The following is a 19,704-nucleotide window of genomic DNA, read 5'->3' as shown; positions in this document are numbered from 1 at the left end:
TTCTCAGCTTCTGCTTATGAAATGTGTTTTAACAAGTACCATTTAAAGATTTATGATTTACCCCTTCCTGTCATGCAGTGAGCACAATATCAGCATGGTGCAGAATAGACTATCTAGCTGTCATTGTGCCCCTGTGGGGAGTGAGGGGTAGCCTCATCCTTCATCCCTTCTGCTGGGGCCAGTCAGTTTAAACCAATATATTCTCCACCCCTTATTCTACATCATCTACATCATTCTCAGCAGCAATTAACATCATGAAGCATGCATCATTTATTATCTGTTCTTGATCAAATTGAAATTGCCTTGTGATACACAACAGACCTCTTCATCCTTCTGTATTACCCACCACATACACTCAGGGGCAGTCATCCTAACCAGTACAACTATATCATGTAGAGGAGGAAGAAAATGAGATCTACAGTATTTGTATTTAAGGACAAACAATTACAAGTAATAAAAGACAATGGGACAGCAGTGTACCCTTGTGGCCAAGAGAGCCAGTGGTATCCTGGGGTTCATCAAGAAATGTGTGTCCAGCAGATCTAGGGAAGAAGTTCTTCTGTTCCTCTACTTTGCTCTAGTGAGACCACACTTGGAATACTGTGTCCACTTTTGGGCTCCTCAAGAGAGACAGGAATCTGCTGGAGAAAATCCAGTGGAGAGCCACAAGGATGATTAGGGGCCTCAAGCATCTCCCCTATGGAGGGAGACTGAGAGACCTGGGGCTGTTTAGTCTTAAGAGAAGACTAAGAGGGGATATGGTCAATGTCTATAAATATGTGAGGGGTGGGTGTCAAGTGGGAGAGACCAATCTCTTTTTGGTGGTGTGCAGTAAAAAGACAAGGAGCAATGGGTACAAACTTCAACACAGAAGGTTTTATGGCAGGGGGGAGGGCGGTTGGACTCAATCTCTAGAGGTCCTTTCCAACCTCTAACATTCTGTGATTCTGTGATGAATTTACTTTGCATTATGGGTGTAAAAATTCCAGGCATTTATGAAATTTAGATATGTAAGGTGTTAGACTGAGTCTTTTATGTAAGAAGAGGCAAAAGTGAATTGAATTTATTTTTTGTTTATTAGCATACTTTGTAATATATTGCCCTTTATGTGTCTTTCTTTAACAAGCCTGAAAAGAACGACACAGAATCTGGCAGCCAGAGAATCAGACCTGTGTTTGAAGAAGATCCTGTTTTCCGACGACAGACATCTTACCAGCATGCAGCAGTCCACATACCAACAGATATTTATGAAGGCTGTAAGTAGCATGTGAACAAAGTAATTCTATTTTCAGGCTAAGCTTCTTATTTGTGTCCCATTTTTAAAAACTAATAATCTCTGAACAAAATTTTAATCTTCGTTTTTAGTACAGGTTTGCTGTTACTGTCATTTATTCTTTCAGTAATAGTTATATTAGTGACATAATTAAATTAGTATGTAATTGAATTAGCAGGAGGCACAACTGAAGAGGTGTGTTAGGACTGGATCTGAGTTTCAGAATGATGATCATAGGGCTGGAAGGCCTCTGCTTCAAGGACAGGCTGAGGGAACTGGGGTTGTTCAGCCTAAAGAAGAGAAGACTCTGGGAAAACTTATGGCTGTCTTTCACTACCTGGGTGGCTGGAGAGAGTCTTTTCATAAGGGTATCTAGCAGTAGGACACAGGGGAATGGTTTGAAGCTGAGGGAAAGTAGGTTTAGACTGGATCTTAGAAAGAAGTTCTTCACTGTGAGGGTGGTAAGACTCTGGAATATGTTTCCCAGGGAGGCTGTAAATGATGCCACTCTGGGGGTGTTCAAGGCCAGGTTGGATGAGGCCTTGAGCAGTCAGTCTTGTTGAGAGATGTCCCTGCTCATGGTGGAGAGACTGGAGCAGATGATCTCGGAGGTCCTTTCCAACCTAAGCATTCTATGAAATGAAACTGGAGGGGAAACAAAACTCTTACGTAATCAAATGTTCTTATCTTTTCTTTATTCTGTGTTCTCATGTAATACAAGGAATTTTTGACATCTTTCCTTTACATAATTTTGGCCTCAGGCAGAGATGTACACTGAGAACATTTTTCAGTGTCCCATAAACAGAGAGAGTTCAGGCATGTAACATGCACTGCATGCAGAGCATTTCCAGAATTGCAGTAATAGACTTTAATTGAGAATTTCAATAAATTAGTTCTAAACAATATCCAAAAGTATGTGTGTGCATATATATATAAAGTAATTTCAGGGATCCTTTAATCATATTTCAAAATTAAGTCTCTTCCAAGAAGAAAATAGCTTCCTTCTTCTGTGCTCATAACGAAGAGAAAATCATTATCCAATTAAAACAACAAAAAAATAACAAAAAATCCCACCCTAAACTGAAAGCAAAGAACAATCAAACCAAAACAATACCAAACCCACACCAAACCAGTATTTTAATATTCAGAATAAGTTTCTATTTTTTAAAAAGAGAAAGATATATTAAAGTATTTTTGCTTATTTGTTTTTAACATAGGGCTCAAATTTCAAGTATTCAGTCTTCCTCTTATTTCAAAATATCATCTAGATGAAGGAGACCCTAATGTGACCTAAGCTCTTTAAAATTCATGGCCACAGTTCAGGCAGCTTATATGACACAGAGATGAAAATGGAAATGTCAGTATGATGGGGAAAAGAATCATAGTAGCTCCTGTTCTTATATGATGTGCGTGACTGACAGACCTAGAGGGTAATTCTGAGATTCTGGCTTTAATCCTTAGTAAAGTGCACCTTAATTTCAGGATTATAGGGAAGAGACAGGCCACTTCCTTCGCTTTTGTTTCAAGAGAATCCATACTTTGCTGTTAAAATGTTGTAAAAAAACCCTTGTCTTCAATTTTAGGATACATGTAAGCACTTTGCCAACTTTGATATAAGACTGTGATCATAATTGTATGCAAAATAATTTCTTCTTGAATTTAGTGTTTTAGATGATCTTTCTGAAGCCACTTATGCCCCTTAAAAATACATATTAGTTAATGTTTCTGTACAGCCCTTTAACTTAAAAATGAAGACAAGCTATGACTTCCATAGGAAAGACACAATTTTAGTGTTTGATGAGATAACAACAGACAGAAATGTGCAATTTTTGAGAGGTAACTGCATGTGCAATTGAAATAATTTGTGAGAAATTCATTATTCTTTAGGTTTACCTGTCATATGAATTAGCAGAGATGGGGAAGCCTCAAAAATTATTGTGAAGACTGTAATTCTGCATCAGCAAAATTCTCTTGCTAGATATCTGCTTGATTACAGATGGTATTTTCTGGGATAACAGCTTGACAATACCTAAAAAATTCAGATTTCATATCAATAAACACAAAATTGTCAGCAGGTTTTATTTTACAGTAACAAAGTCCACATGCCATCCAAAACACCAGTTGGAATGTAGCTGTTCACCAACAGATTACCAATGCTGGAGTTTTCACAAGCAATTCTATCCACAAACAAGCTTAACCCAAGAAAGATTGATAGCATATCAGCAACACTGGAGTTGTTTTTCCTCCTGTTCACATGGGTTAACCTGTCATATCCTTCTAGAAGTTTGTGTTCACTCTAGATATACAGTTTGAAAATAGTATGCCACCTATCTGCAATTCCTCGTCTACATCACAGCCTGCCTGCATCAGGAACAGTGTGGCCAGTAGCACAAGGGAGGTTATTCTTCCCCTGTACTCAGCACTGGTCAGGTCACACCTTGAGTCCTGTGTCCAGTTCTGGGCTCCTCAATCCAAGAGAGATGTTGAGGTGCTGGAACGTGTCCAGAGAAGGGCAACAAAGCTGGTGAGGGGCCTGGAGCAAATCCTATGAGGATAGGCTGAGGGAGCTGGGGTTGTTTAGCCTGGAGAAGAGGAGGCTCAGGGGTGACCTCTTTGCTGTCTACAACTACCTGAAGGGAGGTTGTAGCCAGGTGGGGGTTGGTCTCTTCTGCCAGTCAACCACCAATAGAACAAGGGGACACAGTCTCAAGTTGTGCTGGGGAAAGTATAGGCTGGGTGTTAGGAGGAAGTTGTTGCCAGAGAGAGTGATTGGCATTGGAATGGGCTGCCCAGGGAGGTGGTGGAGGCACTGTCCCTGGAAGTGTTCCAGAAAAGGCTGGCTGAGGCACTTGGTGCCATGGTCTAGTTGACTGGCTAGGGCTGGGTGCTAGGTTGGACTGGATGATCTTGGAGGTCTCTTCCAACCTGTCTGATTCTATGATTTACAAAGCAGGTCTTACAACTCTGAGAAACAGTGGATAAGGCACAGTTTACAGCTTTTATTGCATTGAAGTAATTTTGATTTTGGGCTGAAGCAGAATTCATTTTTTCCTCCTTTATCGTATGTTTTTTTGTAGAATGCCAAATGAAACAAAGAATTGCTTTTTAGATCTCAGAGAACAAGTTTCAGTGACTAGATATTTGACTTGTCTACTCTTCCTTGAGATTAATTTTCACTCTTCTGTTGCCTCTTATAGTAGCAGTTTGTGGTCTTTAGGGGAGAGGGGTGATTGCAGTTAGAGACAGGCACATTCCTAAATCTGTGTTTTCCCTTGGATCGCATTTTGACATGTTGATTTTTTTTTTTCTTTGTATGAAGCTGGAAATTTAAGACTCAGTGATGCTTAAGCACTATATATTTGTGACATATTTTCTTCCCTATTCAGATTTCGTCTTTATTACAGTTACTATTTATTATTTGAAAAATATTAGTCAGATATTGAATTTGTCATATTAAATTCTGAATATGTGAATCCATCCTCTGCAAGCCCTTTGAAATTGGAAAATCAGTTTAGCAAGTAATTCTTTAGCAGTGTATCACCTATTTAACTGTGACAAGCTAGGTGCTATGCAATAATATTCTTTGGCCTGCTACATATATAGTGACTTGATTATTTTGGAGTACTGTTTTTGGAATAACGTGATGAGCTTCTTGTGAAGTAAAGGGTAAAGGGTTGGACTTGATGATCTGTGAGGTCTCTTCCAACCCTGATGATACTGTGATACTGTGAAGTAGTTGCTTTTATTTCACCACAGAAATATGTGGTACATCATTACAAAATATCCATTCACTAAATGTAGATTATTACTTTCTGGCTTACATGCTTCCAGAAAGAAATAATACAGAAGTTAGGGTTATTTTTCTCTGTATCTGATGCCAAAGTCTAAGTAGAGACAGGGAAAAGTCTATGGGATTAATTTATCTGCCTGTTTCTGAGGATTATAGTCCCACTGCAGAATAGGACAATCCCAATACAACAGACCCAAATCAGACTTTCAATTTGTTATTTTTCAAGAGTCCTATTTAGGTTTGGAAATAAAATCAATCTGCTACTGAAAACAGAACAGACCCTCAGGTCCTCTTTCTACTCCATGCATGGGGAATTAGTCATGCATCTCCTATTAGGAATAACAGAAATCTTATTTCTAAATCCCTATTAAAACTGCACTCTGCTTATCCATAAGCCAAACAGGGGAACTGCAGGCCAGGAGTAAGGAAATCCTTAGCACAAGGCAAGTGATGCTAATCTGCCTAGTGGATACCAGCACACGTTGCCCTCGCTGTCTGACATGCATAATGCACCATCTGCTGAGATGGTTGCCCTAGATGTTAAGTCTATACTGGTGTTACACTTTTAGGAAGGATATTAGGCAAAGAACACAGACAAGGATTGAACAACCCCAGCTCCCTCAGCCTGTCCTTGTATCAGAGGTGTTTTAGCCCCCTAATAATTTTCGTGGCCCTCCTCTAGACCTGCTTCATTAGGTCCATGTCCTTCCTGTGTTGAGGGCTCCAGAGTTGGACACAGTACTGAAGGTGAAGTCTCATCAGACCAGAATAAACTGGCAGAATCACCTCTCTCCATCTGCTGGCTGTGCTTTTGATGCATCCCAGGATGCCATGGCCTTCTGGGCTGCAAGTGCACACTGCTGGCTTGTGTTCAGCTTTTAATCCAGCAGCACCTCCAAGTCTTTTTCTGCTATTGACATATTTTAGTTGTAACTGAGAAACTGAAGCTAATCAGAACTATTTTTGTCATGGCGTCTTCTAAGCGATAAATAAGTAGTGCAGTCTTACTACAGCTGAGATTGAAAAATCATCTCTGGTTGTGTGTGTGTTTGTATCTTTAAATGTGGAAAGAGAAGTTGGGTTAGATCATTATGTATGTCTTACACAGATGGCATAGGAGATTACTGTTTTGTTTTGGGTTTCTTTTAATGCTTTATACAATTTTAATCAGTGAGTTCTTTGTGAATACATCTAATGAGTGAAGTGGACCCTAAAATTAATTTTCAGTGTCATCCTGTTTTAAATACCAAACCCTGTGGCTTGGGGTAAGTCAATGTTAGTTGCAGCTAAGTCCCTAAGTACTGTCTGGTTGGTTCAACATTAAACCTAGAAGGAAAATAACAATGCAGAAGCTTAAGAAAAGAACTCTAGGGCCAGTGTTGCTTTTTATGATCTGATAATTATGATTCCCTGTGCCTTCCCAAGTAGCTTACTAATAGCCTCTGAATGAAAATCCTTTTAAATAAGCAGCTTTTCTAACTTGATGAAGAATTTGTTCTGTCAGAATTCAGAAGGGCAAGCAACTTGAACAGTATCCTCCACCACAAGAAGCTATTTATATTTATATAAATATATATATGTAATATATAAATATATATTTTGGTGTTGGGATTACATTAGTGTTACTGGACCCACGGTCTAGCATTTTTGCCTGACACCAGGTTTACCGCAACTTCTCTCTTAATTACAATCTGTATACTTCAGTAGAAAAATACTCCAAGTTATTCTGTCTTCTAGGTTCTTATTTAATAGCTGCAGAAATTTACCTTTTGGCTGATATATTTCACCCTACTTTACCTTTGTGGAATAAATATGGGGTATCTAAAGAGGCATTTAAAGAAAACAAAACCACCAAACCCCTAACAAATCTGTATTGCTAAATCAGACCTGTAGTCATTGTAGCTATACTAATACAGAATTTCCTGTGACAATCAAATTCCACAAAACCAAATCACTTCTTAGTATATTAAATATATATACATATTTAAGATGGAAAAAAAATAAAGAATTTAGGTTTGTATCCAGGAAATTATGAGTTTATTTATTTTGTTGCTCACACTCTTCTTAAAACAAGAAGCAAACCAAAGAAAAAGTATTTTGGGTTTTTATGTAAAACAAAAAGACCTTAACTGATTGTTGTAGGTTTTTTTTTAACAGTGACCTCTTTGGGCACCATCAAAACCAAAACTTTTTGTATGATGTCACTCCTGTTATCTTAAACAAAGGTTCAGCTGCGTGGATCTCTGACATGATAAAAAGCCGTATCAGAAGCCAAACTCGTGATACCTGGCTAAACTGGTTATTATGTTTCTGGCTTCAAGAAATTGGGAAACCATTCAATGAAGACTTATCTCCAAAATTCTTTGATTCTGAAAACTCAATTTGAAGCAGAAAGTTTTGAAAATGCCTTTGTGTTGCTGCTTCTTCCCTCCACATCCTTCAGTTGTGCAACATTACTTTGCACAGTTTGTAATAAAATGAATGCCTGCTGATTGTCATTCAGTGTAGCTACCTTTCTCTGCAGATTTCTTATGATATGTATTCAGAATTATCTTCCATATTATAGCAGGTCCTGAGATTGTAGCATTTGTTAGGCTGCTTGACTGAGTAATGTCAAAGCTCTGCATACTGCCAACATCTTATTTTGGAGGCCAAATGATTACAGCTGCTCCTCAGGTCCCTTTCCATTCCTTCTGCAATGCTTTCTGTATTATGCACAGCTTAGCATAACAATTAGTATTATACCAAGAGGGGAGGCTTGGCTATGCTATAAGATTGGCCATGTTCTTCTGGTAAAAAAACAGCTCGTAGTGGCATTTGCATTTTACAATCCAGATTGCAAAGCAGAACACAGAATATCAGTAGGCCTTTATTAATGGACATATGAAAAAAGAAGAAAATTCTGACAGAAATCTTGAGGGAATGATTGATTCTTATGTGTGGAATTCTCTCTCTGTGGTGGAGAAACTGGTGCAAGGATTATTTAGGTTACAAATCTGGTTTTGCATTGCGAAATACATTGATATGTGCTGTACAGATTGTCCAAACTTTGGTCTTCAAGGAAGTGAAAATATCACCTCAAGTTTTTGCACGTTGCCTAAAAGCCTTTGTCAATATAAGGGATGGATTCATGTTCTCAGACTTATCCTTCATTCTGCAGTAAGGGAATTGCAGAATCATAGGGCTTCGAAGAGACCTCTGGAAGTCATCCAGTCCAACCCTTCTGCTAATGCCAGGCCATCAGAAAATTACTGAGAGTGCAAACTCACAGCATATAAAAGCCTTTTAGGATTCACAGCAATTTCTGTATAATTCTTTTTTAAAACTCTTTCCAGACAAAGGTAAAGGAACGTGGGAATAAATATTTGTTGCAAGCTCACAATGAAAGTAAACGTTAAGATGTGTTTGAGTAGAGATGAGTTCACTACTAGGAAAAATGTGCCTAATTGCTTGAAGTAAATGATGCCTAACAAAAGGTGTTCTGTCTAAAGGGCCTGAACACCTACCTAAAATCAAAGTGTGAAAGGTTTGGGAGTATTCCTCAATTATCTTGAGCATCTGTCAATTCATTCTCATCCACTACTCAAGTTTCTTTTTTTATTTCATACTCAGTAGCTATCTATAGTTTTACTACATTGAGATATAAGGTAAAGAAAGGGGAAGGAGAACTATGACTTGCTTCCTTTTTTTCTATTTTAGGTCTATTTATCCTTATTTTTCATGTGTTTCTTGGATGACTTTTCCTCTTTCCTGCTTGAGTCTGCATTTCCTCTGGCTGTTGTTTTTTGTTGTTGTTGCTGTTTTCCTTTTATGAGTATTTTTCTCATTTCATAGTAAGGATTCTGGATTCTTCAGCTTTATTTCTCCTCTAGGACTTAATATGCCTCTCTACTTTCTCCTTGTTGTCATGCTTTTTTTAACTAGTAAGCATCTTATATCCAATTCATTCTTCTCATCATCTGATTCAGCAGGTATCTGCATAACATCTGTTATCTGTCCTCTGTCTTGCTTCATATTATCATTAGTATTTCTGTATTTGCTAAAGACACTCTTAGAGGAAATGTTTCATATCCCTCTTGGGTAACATTTCATAAATAGAATCATAGAATCAGTCAGGGCTGGAAGAGACCACAAGGATCATCTCATTCTAACCCACCTGCCATGGGCGGGGACACCCTACCCTAGAGCAGGATGGCCACAGTCCCATCCAGCCTGGTCTTAAACACTTCCAGGGACAGGGCCTCAACCACCTGCCTGAGCAACCCATTTCAGGCTCTCACCACTCTCATGCTGAACAACTTCCTCCTCGCATCCAGCCTGAACCTACCCACCTCCAGCTTTGCTCCATTCCCCCTAGCCCTGTCACTCCCTGATCTCCTGAAAAATCCTTCCCCAGCCTTTTTGTAGGTCCACTTCAGATACTGAAAGGTCACAATAAGGTCACTTGGGAGCCTCCTCCAGACTGAACAGCCCCAACTCTTTCAGTCTGTGCTCATAGCAGAGGTGCTGCAGCCTTCTGATCATCCCAGTGGCCCTACTCTGGACACGCTACAGCACATCCTTCTTGTAATGGAGGCTCCAGAACTGGATGCAGGTTTTTTGGGTTTGGTTTTATTTGTTTGCTTTTCTCTCAGACCAGCCCAGTTCAGAACAGCAGAGCCCATTTAAATAGCTTCTGTCATATCTGCTTAAGATAACTGGTATCTTGCAGTCTTGGCATCCTGTCATCTTCACTTTGTCCTCTGTCCCTGCAGTCCCCTCTGCCTTCTTGACTCTTTGAGAGAGTGATTTCCCATTGGAATGGGCTGCCCGGGGAGGTGGTGGAGGCACCGTCCCTGGAGGTCTTCAAGAAAAGACTGGATGAGGCACTTAGTGCCATGGTCTAGTTGATGGGATAGGGCTGGGTGCTAGGTTGGACTGGATGATCTTGGAGGTCTCTTCCAACCTGGTTGATTCTATGATATGATATGACTCATATTTTGGATTTCTGTAGTAGTTATTTTACAGAGTATAAACCTTTGAATTATTACTTTTTTAATAACAATATTTCTTCTATCCTTTTCTTCACAAATATTCATCAGTTTTGTCTCCTTAGGTTAATTTTCAGTGAAAATATGTAGTGGAAAAACAGTCCTGAACATTATCCAGTGAATATGTTTATATGGATTTACACTGAGTTCTGGGTTAGTTAAGTGAAATTCAATAAGCTATGTATGTGTTCAAGTGCACTCGTGCTTGAAGTATTTGTTTCTTAGCAGGGCTTCTGAGCTTAAACAAGACTATTCATTACCTGCCCTTTCAATTAGAACCAGCCCTGCCTGCAGATGTCCTAAACAAAAAAGCACATTTTTTTTTCAACCAGTACAATAACAATTAATCTAAGCATTTGCTTAAAATGAGACCAGGACTTTCCTATTAATCAGCATGATAATGTTACTAATGTTACTCTACTGAAAAAGGCCACACAATGCAACTTTCATCCCAAAAGACAAATTGCATCCTAGGCTGCATGAAGAGGAGTGTGGCCAGCAGGGCAAGAGAGCTGATTCTGCCCCTTTACTCTGTCCTTGTGAGACCCCACTTTGAATATTCCATTCATTTCTGGTGTCCCCATCATAAGAAGGACACAGAGTTCTTGGAGTCAGTCCAGAGGAGGGCCATAAAAATGATCTATGGGCTGGAGCACCTCTGGTATGAGGACAAGTTGCAGGAGCTGTGGTCATTCAGACCAGAGAAGACTTGGGGGGACCCTAGATGTGCTTTCCAGTACCTGAAGGGATCCTCCAGGAGGGCTTGAGAGGGACTTTTCATAAGGGCTCCGGTGACAGGACAAGAGGGAATGTTGTAAGCTGAGGGAGAGTAGGTTTAGACTGGATCATAGGAAGTTGTTCTTCAGTACAGGGGTGGTAAGACTCTGGAGTAGGTTGCCCAGGGAGGTTATGGATGTCTCCTTCCTGGGGGATGAGCAAGACTGGGCTGTATGAGGCCTTGAGCAGCCAAGTCTAGTTGAGAGGTGTCCCTGTCCATGGTAGGGAGGTTGGAGTAGATATCTCTAAGGTCCCTTCCAACCTAGGCCATTCTATGATGATTCAGCTTGTAATGTGTTTATTTAAATGATGATTTCATATACTGTAGGACTCACCACTCTTTGAAACAATTATCTGTACAGTTGTTCTCTAGGGGTATTTCAGGGGAAGGCGTCAAGGTCCAGAGAACAGAGATAACAATATCTCTGTCCAGAGGGGCAAGATCTGTTCTTGCAGATTTCCATGTGGTGAAATTAATGTGCAAGCGAGACCATATATCACCACAAAACTATTTATTAAAAGATAAAATTGAACAAAACAGAGAGAGAGAGAAGGGAAAGATGGAGAAAAAGAGAAGAAGCAGGGAAGGAAAAGAGCAGGGATTATATTACCATGAGTTGCAAATGGAGGAGACAGAGATGGATGCGTGGCCCAAGGATGTTCTGTGGAGCTCGTCAGGAGTTCTTCTGATGGAGGTGTAGCTCTGGTGGAGATGCACACCTGGAAGTCCACACTTTGGCAGGCATTGCTCATGTCTTTTTATACAGCTTTTTAGATTGGTGTCCAGGTGCAACTCCCCAGGAAGTCTTCCTGTGCGTTCATAAATCTGCAGGGTTCCAGCAGCAGCACCAGGGATGGTCTCCACCCCCTCTTTGTGCTGCTTACCTTTCCACAGCCTGAACACACATAAGCCTTTTCTCTTTAGGGTAGCTGACACAAGATATGCACATCCTGGGCATTCAAGCCAGGCTGAGGTCTGGGAATTTCCACAAAGGCACTGTCTGTTGATTTGCATCCCTGAGCTTTCGGCCAGGCACCTCGTCTGAGCCCGGGAGGTTAACAAAGGCAATCTTTATCATTGTTGATGGACAGGGGAGAGAGGATTTAGACTCTCACAGAAGATATTTACAATTTTTAACTTTTTGCCCTGTGAAAGTCTGTGTGGTTTTGCTATCCATTTATTTCCAGTAGCATTTGAAAGCACTGAAGTCGGCACCTTACATCATGATGTGGGAGGGAAAGAACAAAGATTGCTGACCACAGGAATAGGAGAGGGGGAATATCAGTGCCTTGGCCTTCTTATATGGCAGCTGAAAATTGAAAGTGTACTTGGATAGTTTAGCATGGTGGGTATAGCAAGTAACAGGCTATTCAGAGATGAAGGAAAGACAATAATACAATCTTAAATTAAAAAATATTCCAAACCAGGTTGACAGAATGGCTCAAAACAAATTAACAACAGCAATAAAAAGCCCAAAAACAAAAGGAGAAAAAAATGAACCAACCAAACAAAAAAGCCCAAAAAATGAAACAACAACTATAAAAAGCCACATAGATCTCAACAGACAGTAAAAGTAATCAAAGACTGAGCATCTAAAAAGACACCTACATCTTGAGAGCCCTGCAAGGCAAATGTTGCCGGTGTACTGTATGAACTAGTTTCCAGGGACGCCTGAATTAATGCTGGTTGGCTACAAGAACACCCAAAGAGATTGTAGTGTCAGTTGGTATCTTCTATTTTGCATATACCCAGCAGGATGACAACAGATTTTTGTAGCAACACTGTGCCAGTAACAGATGTTTGGAAGTCATTTCTATTCCCCTGGTTCTTATGTGTGGTGGGTTGACCCTGGCTGGATGCCGGGTGCACATGGAAGCAGCTCTTTCACTCCCCTCCTCAACTAGACAGGAGAGAAAATGTAATGAAAGGCTTCTGGGTCGAAGTAAGGACATGGAGAGATCGCTCATGAGTTACTGTCACAGGTGGAACAGACTCAACTTGGGAAATTAATGTTATTTACTAGCATTTGAATCAGAATAGGATAATGAGAAATAAACCCAAATGTTAAAAATGCTTCCCCCCCACCCCTCCCTTCTTCCCAGGCTCAGCTTTACTTCTGATTTTCTCTGCCTCCACTTCCACCAGTGACACAGGGTGGGTAAGGAAAGGACACTTCATGGGGACTACCTAGCTGTGGGGATTCCAGAAGATGTTAATTTCATAGTTCCTAGTCATTTTGATTCAGGCAGTGAGGAGGTTTGGAAGTTTGAACTGCTGATTGACTTTTTTTTCAATACAAGTCTCAGAAATTAATAGTTTGTTATGCATCTGATTGAAGTTTCAACACAGCCTGGACATGCCAAATCTGTATTTTTTTGTGTCATTTCCACATCATTTAGTTGAATCCAAATAGAAGTGCTCAATTCCTTGGACAACATGCCAAGTATGAAATATTGTCAGTTTTGTTGCTAGTTTGCCCAAGCTCCAAGTGAGAACCTGGAAAAGAAGAGGCTCAGGGGAGGACCTTGTTCCTGTCTACAACCACCTGAAGGGACATTGTAGGCAGGTGGGGGGTGGCCTCTTCTCCCAGGCAACCAGCAACAGAACAAGGGGACACAGTCTCAAGTTGTGCCAGGGGGAAGTATAGGCTGGATGTTAGGAGGAAGTTCTTCCCAGAGAGAGTGATTGGCATTGGAATGGGCTGCCCAGGGAGGTGGTGGAGGCACCATCCCTGGAGGTGTTCAAGCAAAGACTGGATGAGGCACTTAGTCTAGTTGACTGGATAGGGCTGGGTGATGGATTGCATTGTATGATCTTGGAGGTCTCTTTCAACTTGGCTGATTCTATTATTCTATATGATTCTATGATGAGATAGTTTTAGCTCACATACTTGAGCCAATGTGTTTTCCTGTGGGCAAAGATAGGTTATAAAGTTTAATGACTTGGACATCTTGCTTTTGCTGGGAACCATTTTGCTTTTTATCTCCATACAGCTTACAAAACAAATTCTTGTAATTTTAAACTTTAATTAAGTTGTACTCAAAAAAGTCCATTTGTTGTTATTTATGATTTCATTAACCTTAATGCATTCTTCCCTTTTACCCACTCTCCATACATACCTCAGTATTGGTGCTGACTGACAAGTGTGAATAATCTGCCAAGTCAGACTGCAGCACTCAGTCATCTTTTGGGTCCTATTTTAAAAGGAGTGTGAAAAAGGAAAATGTTATTTAAAAAAACCCTATAATTAGGATCTCAAATTCTGTTACAATTATTGCAGAAACTTAGGTGCAGGATATAAAAAGAAACAAACCTACATGTAGTTAGTTTATTCTCTGGGAGGAATATGATTTTTTCTGTCTGGAAGAAAGATTTCAATATGCAGAACATACTTTCACACACAGTGTTATGATGTTCTATAGAATAGTTATTTGCAATTAATATGGAACATTTTGATGTCAAAAGTGGGTTAAGTATTGCTTCAAGAAGTTTTTTTCTGCAAAAGTTGTTATTGTTGTACCTTCTTGTATAAGAAGACTAAGATTCAAAAATGCAGAAAAGGTGAATGCTGCAAGTGACTGTGCAGGCCACAGAATTTGATTTTCCTTTATCCAGATATCATCATAGAATCATAGAATCAACCAGGTTGGAAGAGACCTCCAAGATCATCTAGTCCAACCTATCCCCCAGCCCTAGCCAGTCAACTAGACCATGGCACTAAGTGCCTCATCCAGTCTTTCCTTGAAGACCCCCAGGGACAGTGCCTCCACCACCTCCCTGGGCAGCCCATTCCAATGGGAAATCACTCTCTCTGTGAAGAACTTCTTCCTAACATCCAGCCTATACCTACCCTGGCACAACTTGAGACTGTGTCCCCTTGTTCTATTGCTGGTTGCCTGGGAGAAGAGGCCACCCCCACCTGGCTACAATGCCCCTTCAGGTAGTTGTTGACAGTAATAAGATCACCCCTGAGCCTCCTCTTCTCCAGGCTAAACAACCCCAGCTCCCTCAACCTCTCCTCATAGGATTTGTGCTCCAGGCCCCTCACCAGCTTTGTTGCCCTTCTCTGGACATGTTCCAGCACCTCAACATCTTTCTTGAATTGAGGAGCCCAGAACTGGACACAGTACTCAAGGTGTGGCCTGACCAGTGCTGAGTACAGGGGAAGAATAACCTCCCTTGCCCTACTGGCCACACTGTTCCTGATGCAGGCCAGCATGCCATTGGCTCTCTTGGCCACCTGGGCACACTGCTGGCTCATCTTCCTTATATCTTTAAAGTATTAAACACGCAGTTGTGTGACAAGCATTGCCACAGGCAATAGGTGCAAGCTGCAAACTCACCTAGATCTACAGATTAATTATTTGTGTGTCCAAAAGTCACAGTGTGCTGATCTTCTCTGAGTTATCAGGGAAGAGTGCCCCAGGAATATTTCTCAAGGGAGATGTGGCAGGTAATTATTACTGCACGGGACAGAACTGAACTGGTAGTGTTGTGAATGGGTTACTTTTTCCCACAGTCAGGAATTCCCTGGGAAGAGATATGCCAGGAAGCTGTGCCACCATTCAGAGGGACCTCAGCCAGCTGGAAAAATGGCCTGACAGGAGCCTCATGAAGTTAAAAAAGGGGAAATGCAAAATTCTGCATCTGGGGAGGCATAACCCAGGCACAAGTATATGCTGGAAGTTGCTTAGGGGTCCTCAGCCACACTTTGGGTACTGTGTCCAGTTTTGGGCTCCACTGTACAAGAAAGATATAGACTTACTGGAGTGAGTCCAGAGCAGAGCCATGAAAATTATCAAGTATCTTAAGTGTGTTTCAGTTAAGGAGAGACTGAGATCTTGGGTACTTCATCCTGGAGATGAGAGGGCTCAAGGGGATCTTGTCCATATGTAGAAATACCAGGTGGGAGGGAACTGAAAACAATGGAGACAAACTCTCTTCAGTAGGGCCTAGTGACAGGACAAGAGGCAATGAACATAATTAAAATACATTAAATTTACTTCAACTCAAGTCAAATAAACACTTCTTTGTTATGAGTGTCCTCAAGAACTGGCACAGGTCGCCCAGAGGGGCTGTGAAGTCTTCATCTGTGGAGATAATCAAAATTCAATGAGACACAACTCAGAAAAATCTGCCCTAATGTAATAATAAATTCATATGACGCTCAGGTAGCATCTGTTCTTAGATTAAATGTTTGTAATACAGGAATTAATTACTTGGGTAAGGATTTTGGGAATTCAGAAAGGGGTCTAGATTGTCTCAAACAAACTGCATATTGACCTATCTATGGATTACCAGACTACAGGTTGCAAGACTGAGTATAGTAAAAGGCTTGATCACTTGCAAAAAACCTGAGTTTCTTGTTTGGTTTTATCTGTTAGGTTTTTGTGAATATAAGCCTAGAAAATAGTGTTTAGCCTTTTAGGCAGTGTTTGCTGTACATGGCTGGCTGACACCATTCTGATGTAACAGTAAGTCACAAGATAATAGTGGCTTGCCACTAGTTTAAGTGCAAGATGAAATTGAAACTGAAAATTTTCCAGATGAGACACTGATTCAGTAACAGCATTTTATTGCTGCAAATTACTGCTATATGATAGCATTTGCCCTTCTTTGAAGCAGCCTCGTGTGTTCAGAATGAGTTACATGCTCTGTCGCTTCATTTTCAATGTGCTGGAAAAAATATGTCATGATGAAAGGTATTTTCTGCTGTTCTTTCCCTATGAAGTGATCCTGTTCAGTAGAAGCTGAGAAAGGTGGTGGATGTGAAGATTGTAGGATTCTTCCTCAGGGACTGGTTCCTCTTAAGTTATTTGAAACAACCTTATGATGTGTGGTAGAATACACACTACATAAATACACAAAAATTGATAGTAAATGGGTTTGAAAATCGAAAGAACATTAGAAAAATACTGTAGCATATGTTGCTTGCATATGACACAACAGTGGCCTTCCAGTACCTGAAGGGAGCCGACAAGAAGGCTACAATGGGACAGTTTCCAAATGCCTACAGTGATAGGATGGGGAGGAATGGTTCAAAAATAGAGGAGATTTAGATTGGACGTTAGGAACAAGTTCTTTGCCATAGGGGTGCTGGAACACTGCAACAGGGTGCCCAGAGAGGTAGCTGAGGCCCCATCCCTGAAGATATTCAAAGTCAGGCTCAACAAGGCTCTGAGCAACCTGCTGTAGTGGAGGATGTCCCTGCTGACTGCAAGGGCATTAGACTAGATGACCTTTGGAGGTCCCTTCCAACCCAAACCATTGTATAACACAGCATAACACATATAGTTCACTTATAGTCCAGCCAGTAACTTCTTTAGTTCATGTAGTTTTTCTTTCTGTGATCTCTGAAAGGTTCTTTGCACAGTTAGTTCAGCAGCAGCAGGCCGGAGTTTAACATTAGCATCTGGCAAATAGAATGCTAGAAGGGTATAGTAATGGGATTGTGGTAGTAACAGAGCAGAGAGAAAATGAACCAGAGACAATAAAGACATGTTGTGCATTCTATAAACCTCTAACTTGCATGTGCTGGTAATTAGCCATTCAAGTCGAAGCTACAGCACAATTATTATATAAAGCAAGAAAAATTGTTTGGTTTGGTTTATTTTTTCAGTTGCTAAACCAATGTAACTTCTGGATGTGAAAGAGAACATGTTTTTATTAGCTTATTAATTTAGGTAGTCTTGAAAAACTGGAGACACCCTTTTTTAGCTGCTCAAAGTATCACAGAATCAACCAGGTTGGAAGAGACCTCCAAGATCATCCAGTCCAACCTAGCACCCAGCCCTATTCAATCTACTAGACCATGGCACTAAGTGCCTCATCCAGTCTTTTCTTGAACATCTCCAGTGATGGTGGCTACACCATGTCCCTGGGCAGCCCATTCCAATGGCAAATCACTCTCTTTGTGAAGAACTTCATTCTCTCTGTGAAGAACTTCCATGTAGATCCGTTTAGGCTGATTTAACACAGAGCTCTGAGACACTGAAGTTTTGCTTCTTACAACAACAGCAGAGAGACTTTCTGTGGTGCAAAATGTTTCATGGAAAACTGTCTGATGAAAGACCTGTCTCTTTGCTGTATATCTGTATATAGATCTATACATCTTCTACAGAGAAGATATTTTCTAAGGAAAAAATTCTGAGACGTTTACCTTCCCTGCTGTATCTTGGAATTTTCTTCACGTCTACTCAACTTACAAACATTTCACTTTTAGAATGTTTTTACTCTGATCATTCCCTGGTACCATTTCTTGAATATATGTTTGTAACAGCTTTTGTTGAACAAACCATGAACTTGTGTGGAATTACATAAATTAATGATAATCAGAAAATGGAAATTCTATCCGGTGTGCAAGTCAAACATTTTAAAGAGCTAGCTTACGTAGATTTATGCAGCTTTATAGAAAATGCAGTTATATGCAATTTTATATGTTAACTATTGGGGTTTAGTTTTGGTAGCATTTAAATGAATTGGACAAGTGTTAGGTCTTACTTCTTTTCTGTACCTGGCTCAGTCTTTTATTTCAAAACAAAGCTTGCCTTTTCTCTTTTTAAGGGGGGGAAAATTTGTGCTTAACACCATCAGAAACTTTGTTCATCCGCAAAAATATGTGAGGAATATGCATCCTTCAAACTAAAAGGCACACTTGCAGTCTCCCAGTCCCTTAGCAAATCCATCAGGAAGCATTCTTCAAATGCACTTGAGGAATATAGATTTGTCTCTGCTTTGTAAATTAGTAATGGGATTTGAAGTATCAGAAGTCTGTTTGCTTCATCATGTGGCACGCTCTGAAGGATTTCACTTCTACTGATTTTGGTTTTTTTTTTTTGGAGACCTGCCCTGACATAAACTCTTTTGATCTCAGATAGTTGTCTCCAATGTTAATGTCTCATGCAGCTTCCTAAGGAGGTCAGAGGAAGAGATAAAATCTGGGTTTAGCTGATTTATAAAATCTGTTAAGGGATAAGAAAATTCATTCTTGCAGTGGCTACTTCTGTGCTGTCACTTCTGCTTGCCTCCAAATACAATTTTAAGTTCTATTTAGGAAGCTGTGTTTGTTTTATTTTGATTTGGGATTTTATTCATTTATCTGTCACACATTAGTTTAAATTACATAAAAACAAATGGACAAACCCAGGAAAACTCTTCACAGAAAACAAGGATCAAGTGCTAGCTTCTCTTTTCATAGTATAAGGGTTCTTGACAAACACGAACCTTCTGCTTTGATGAATGAAAAAAGGGAATTAAAATTCTAGTTTCAGTGAGAAAAGAGATCTCCTTGATTTGCAAGAACATGTTTGTAAAGTTAATGATAAATGCCTGAGTCGAATTCTCTTAGAAGCCTTGATTAACTGTTAATTTAACTACCCATAGTCCTTTCATGTCATCCATAAAAGAGAGAGTACTTCTATAATGGTCTCTTTCTAGTTGTTCTTTTGAAATATCATAGAGAACTCATTAAATATTAAAACTAAACTTGGACAATCTTTCTCAGGCAGCACTGAGTTAGAAGTTCCCTCCAGCAATATTCATATCTTAGAGAAAGTTACACCTCGTTCCAGGGCAGCTGTAAATCTGCTATCATGCAGCAGTGATTTCAGTAGACTGCCATTTTGCCTCTCCCTTAACCTAGTGTGGTAATAAACTGTGTATGCTCTTGTATATCACTGCATCATAAAGACAAAATTCAAGTTTATGCTGATAGTTCTTTTCCTAAATGCCTCAAATGAATATTTCTTGTATTTGAAGAGTGATTTGGAACACCATATTTAAAATTTCTGTTTATGCATCTGAGAGAATATTCAGTTTTCCAGTGCTGTAGACT

At 40.1% G+C, this 19,704-nt stretch overlaps 1 protein-coding gene across 6 annotated transcripts in view; it reads left to right on the top strand.

The window, feature by feature from the left end:
* The window catches only part of CACNA2D1 (calcium voltage-gated channel auxiliary subunit alpha2delta 1), a 407,133-nt gene that overhangs the window by 226,510 nt on the left and 160,919 nt on the right, over window positions 1-19,704 (top strand). For all 6 annotated transcript variants that reach the window (XM_064142568.1, XM_064142569.1, XM_064142567.1 and 3 more), the window contains one exon: window positions 1,127-1,256. In XM_064142568.1, the coding sequence (XP_063998638.1) occupies window positions 1,127-1,256 (130 nt within the window). The remainder of the gene's footprint in view (window positions 1-1,126; window positions 1,257-19,704) is intronic.

Source organism: Pogoniulus pusillus, chromosome 4, assembly GCF_015220805.1.
Source record: "Pogoniulus pusillus isolate bPogPus1 chromosome 4, bPogPus1.pri, whole genome shotgun sequence".
Lineage (NCBI taxonomy): Eukaryota > Metazoa > Chordata > Aves > Piciformes > Lybiidae > Pogoniulus > Pogoniulus pusillus.
The sequence above is the reverse complement of the archived record's forward strand: the minus strand, read 5'-3'. Positions and strand labels throughout refer to the sequence as shown.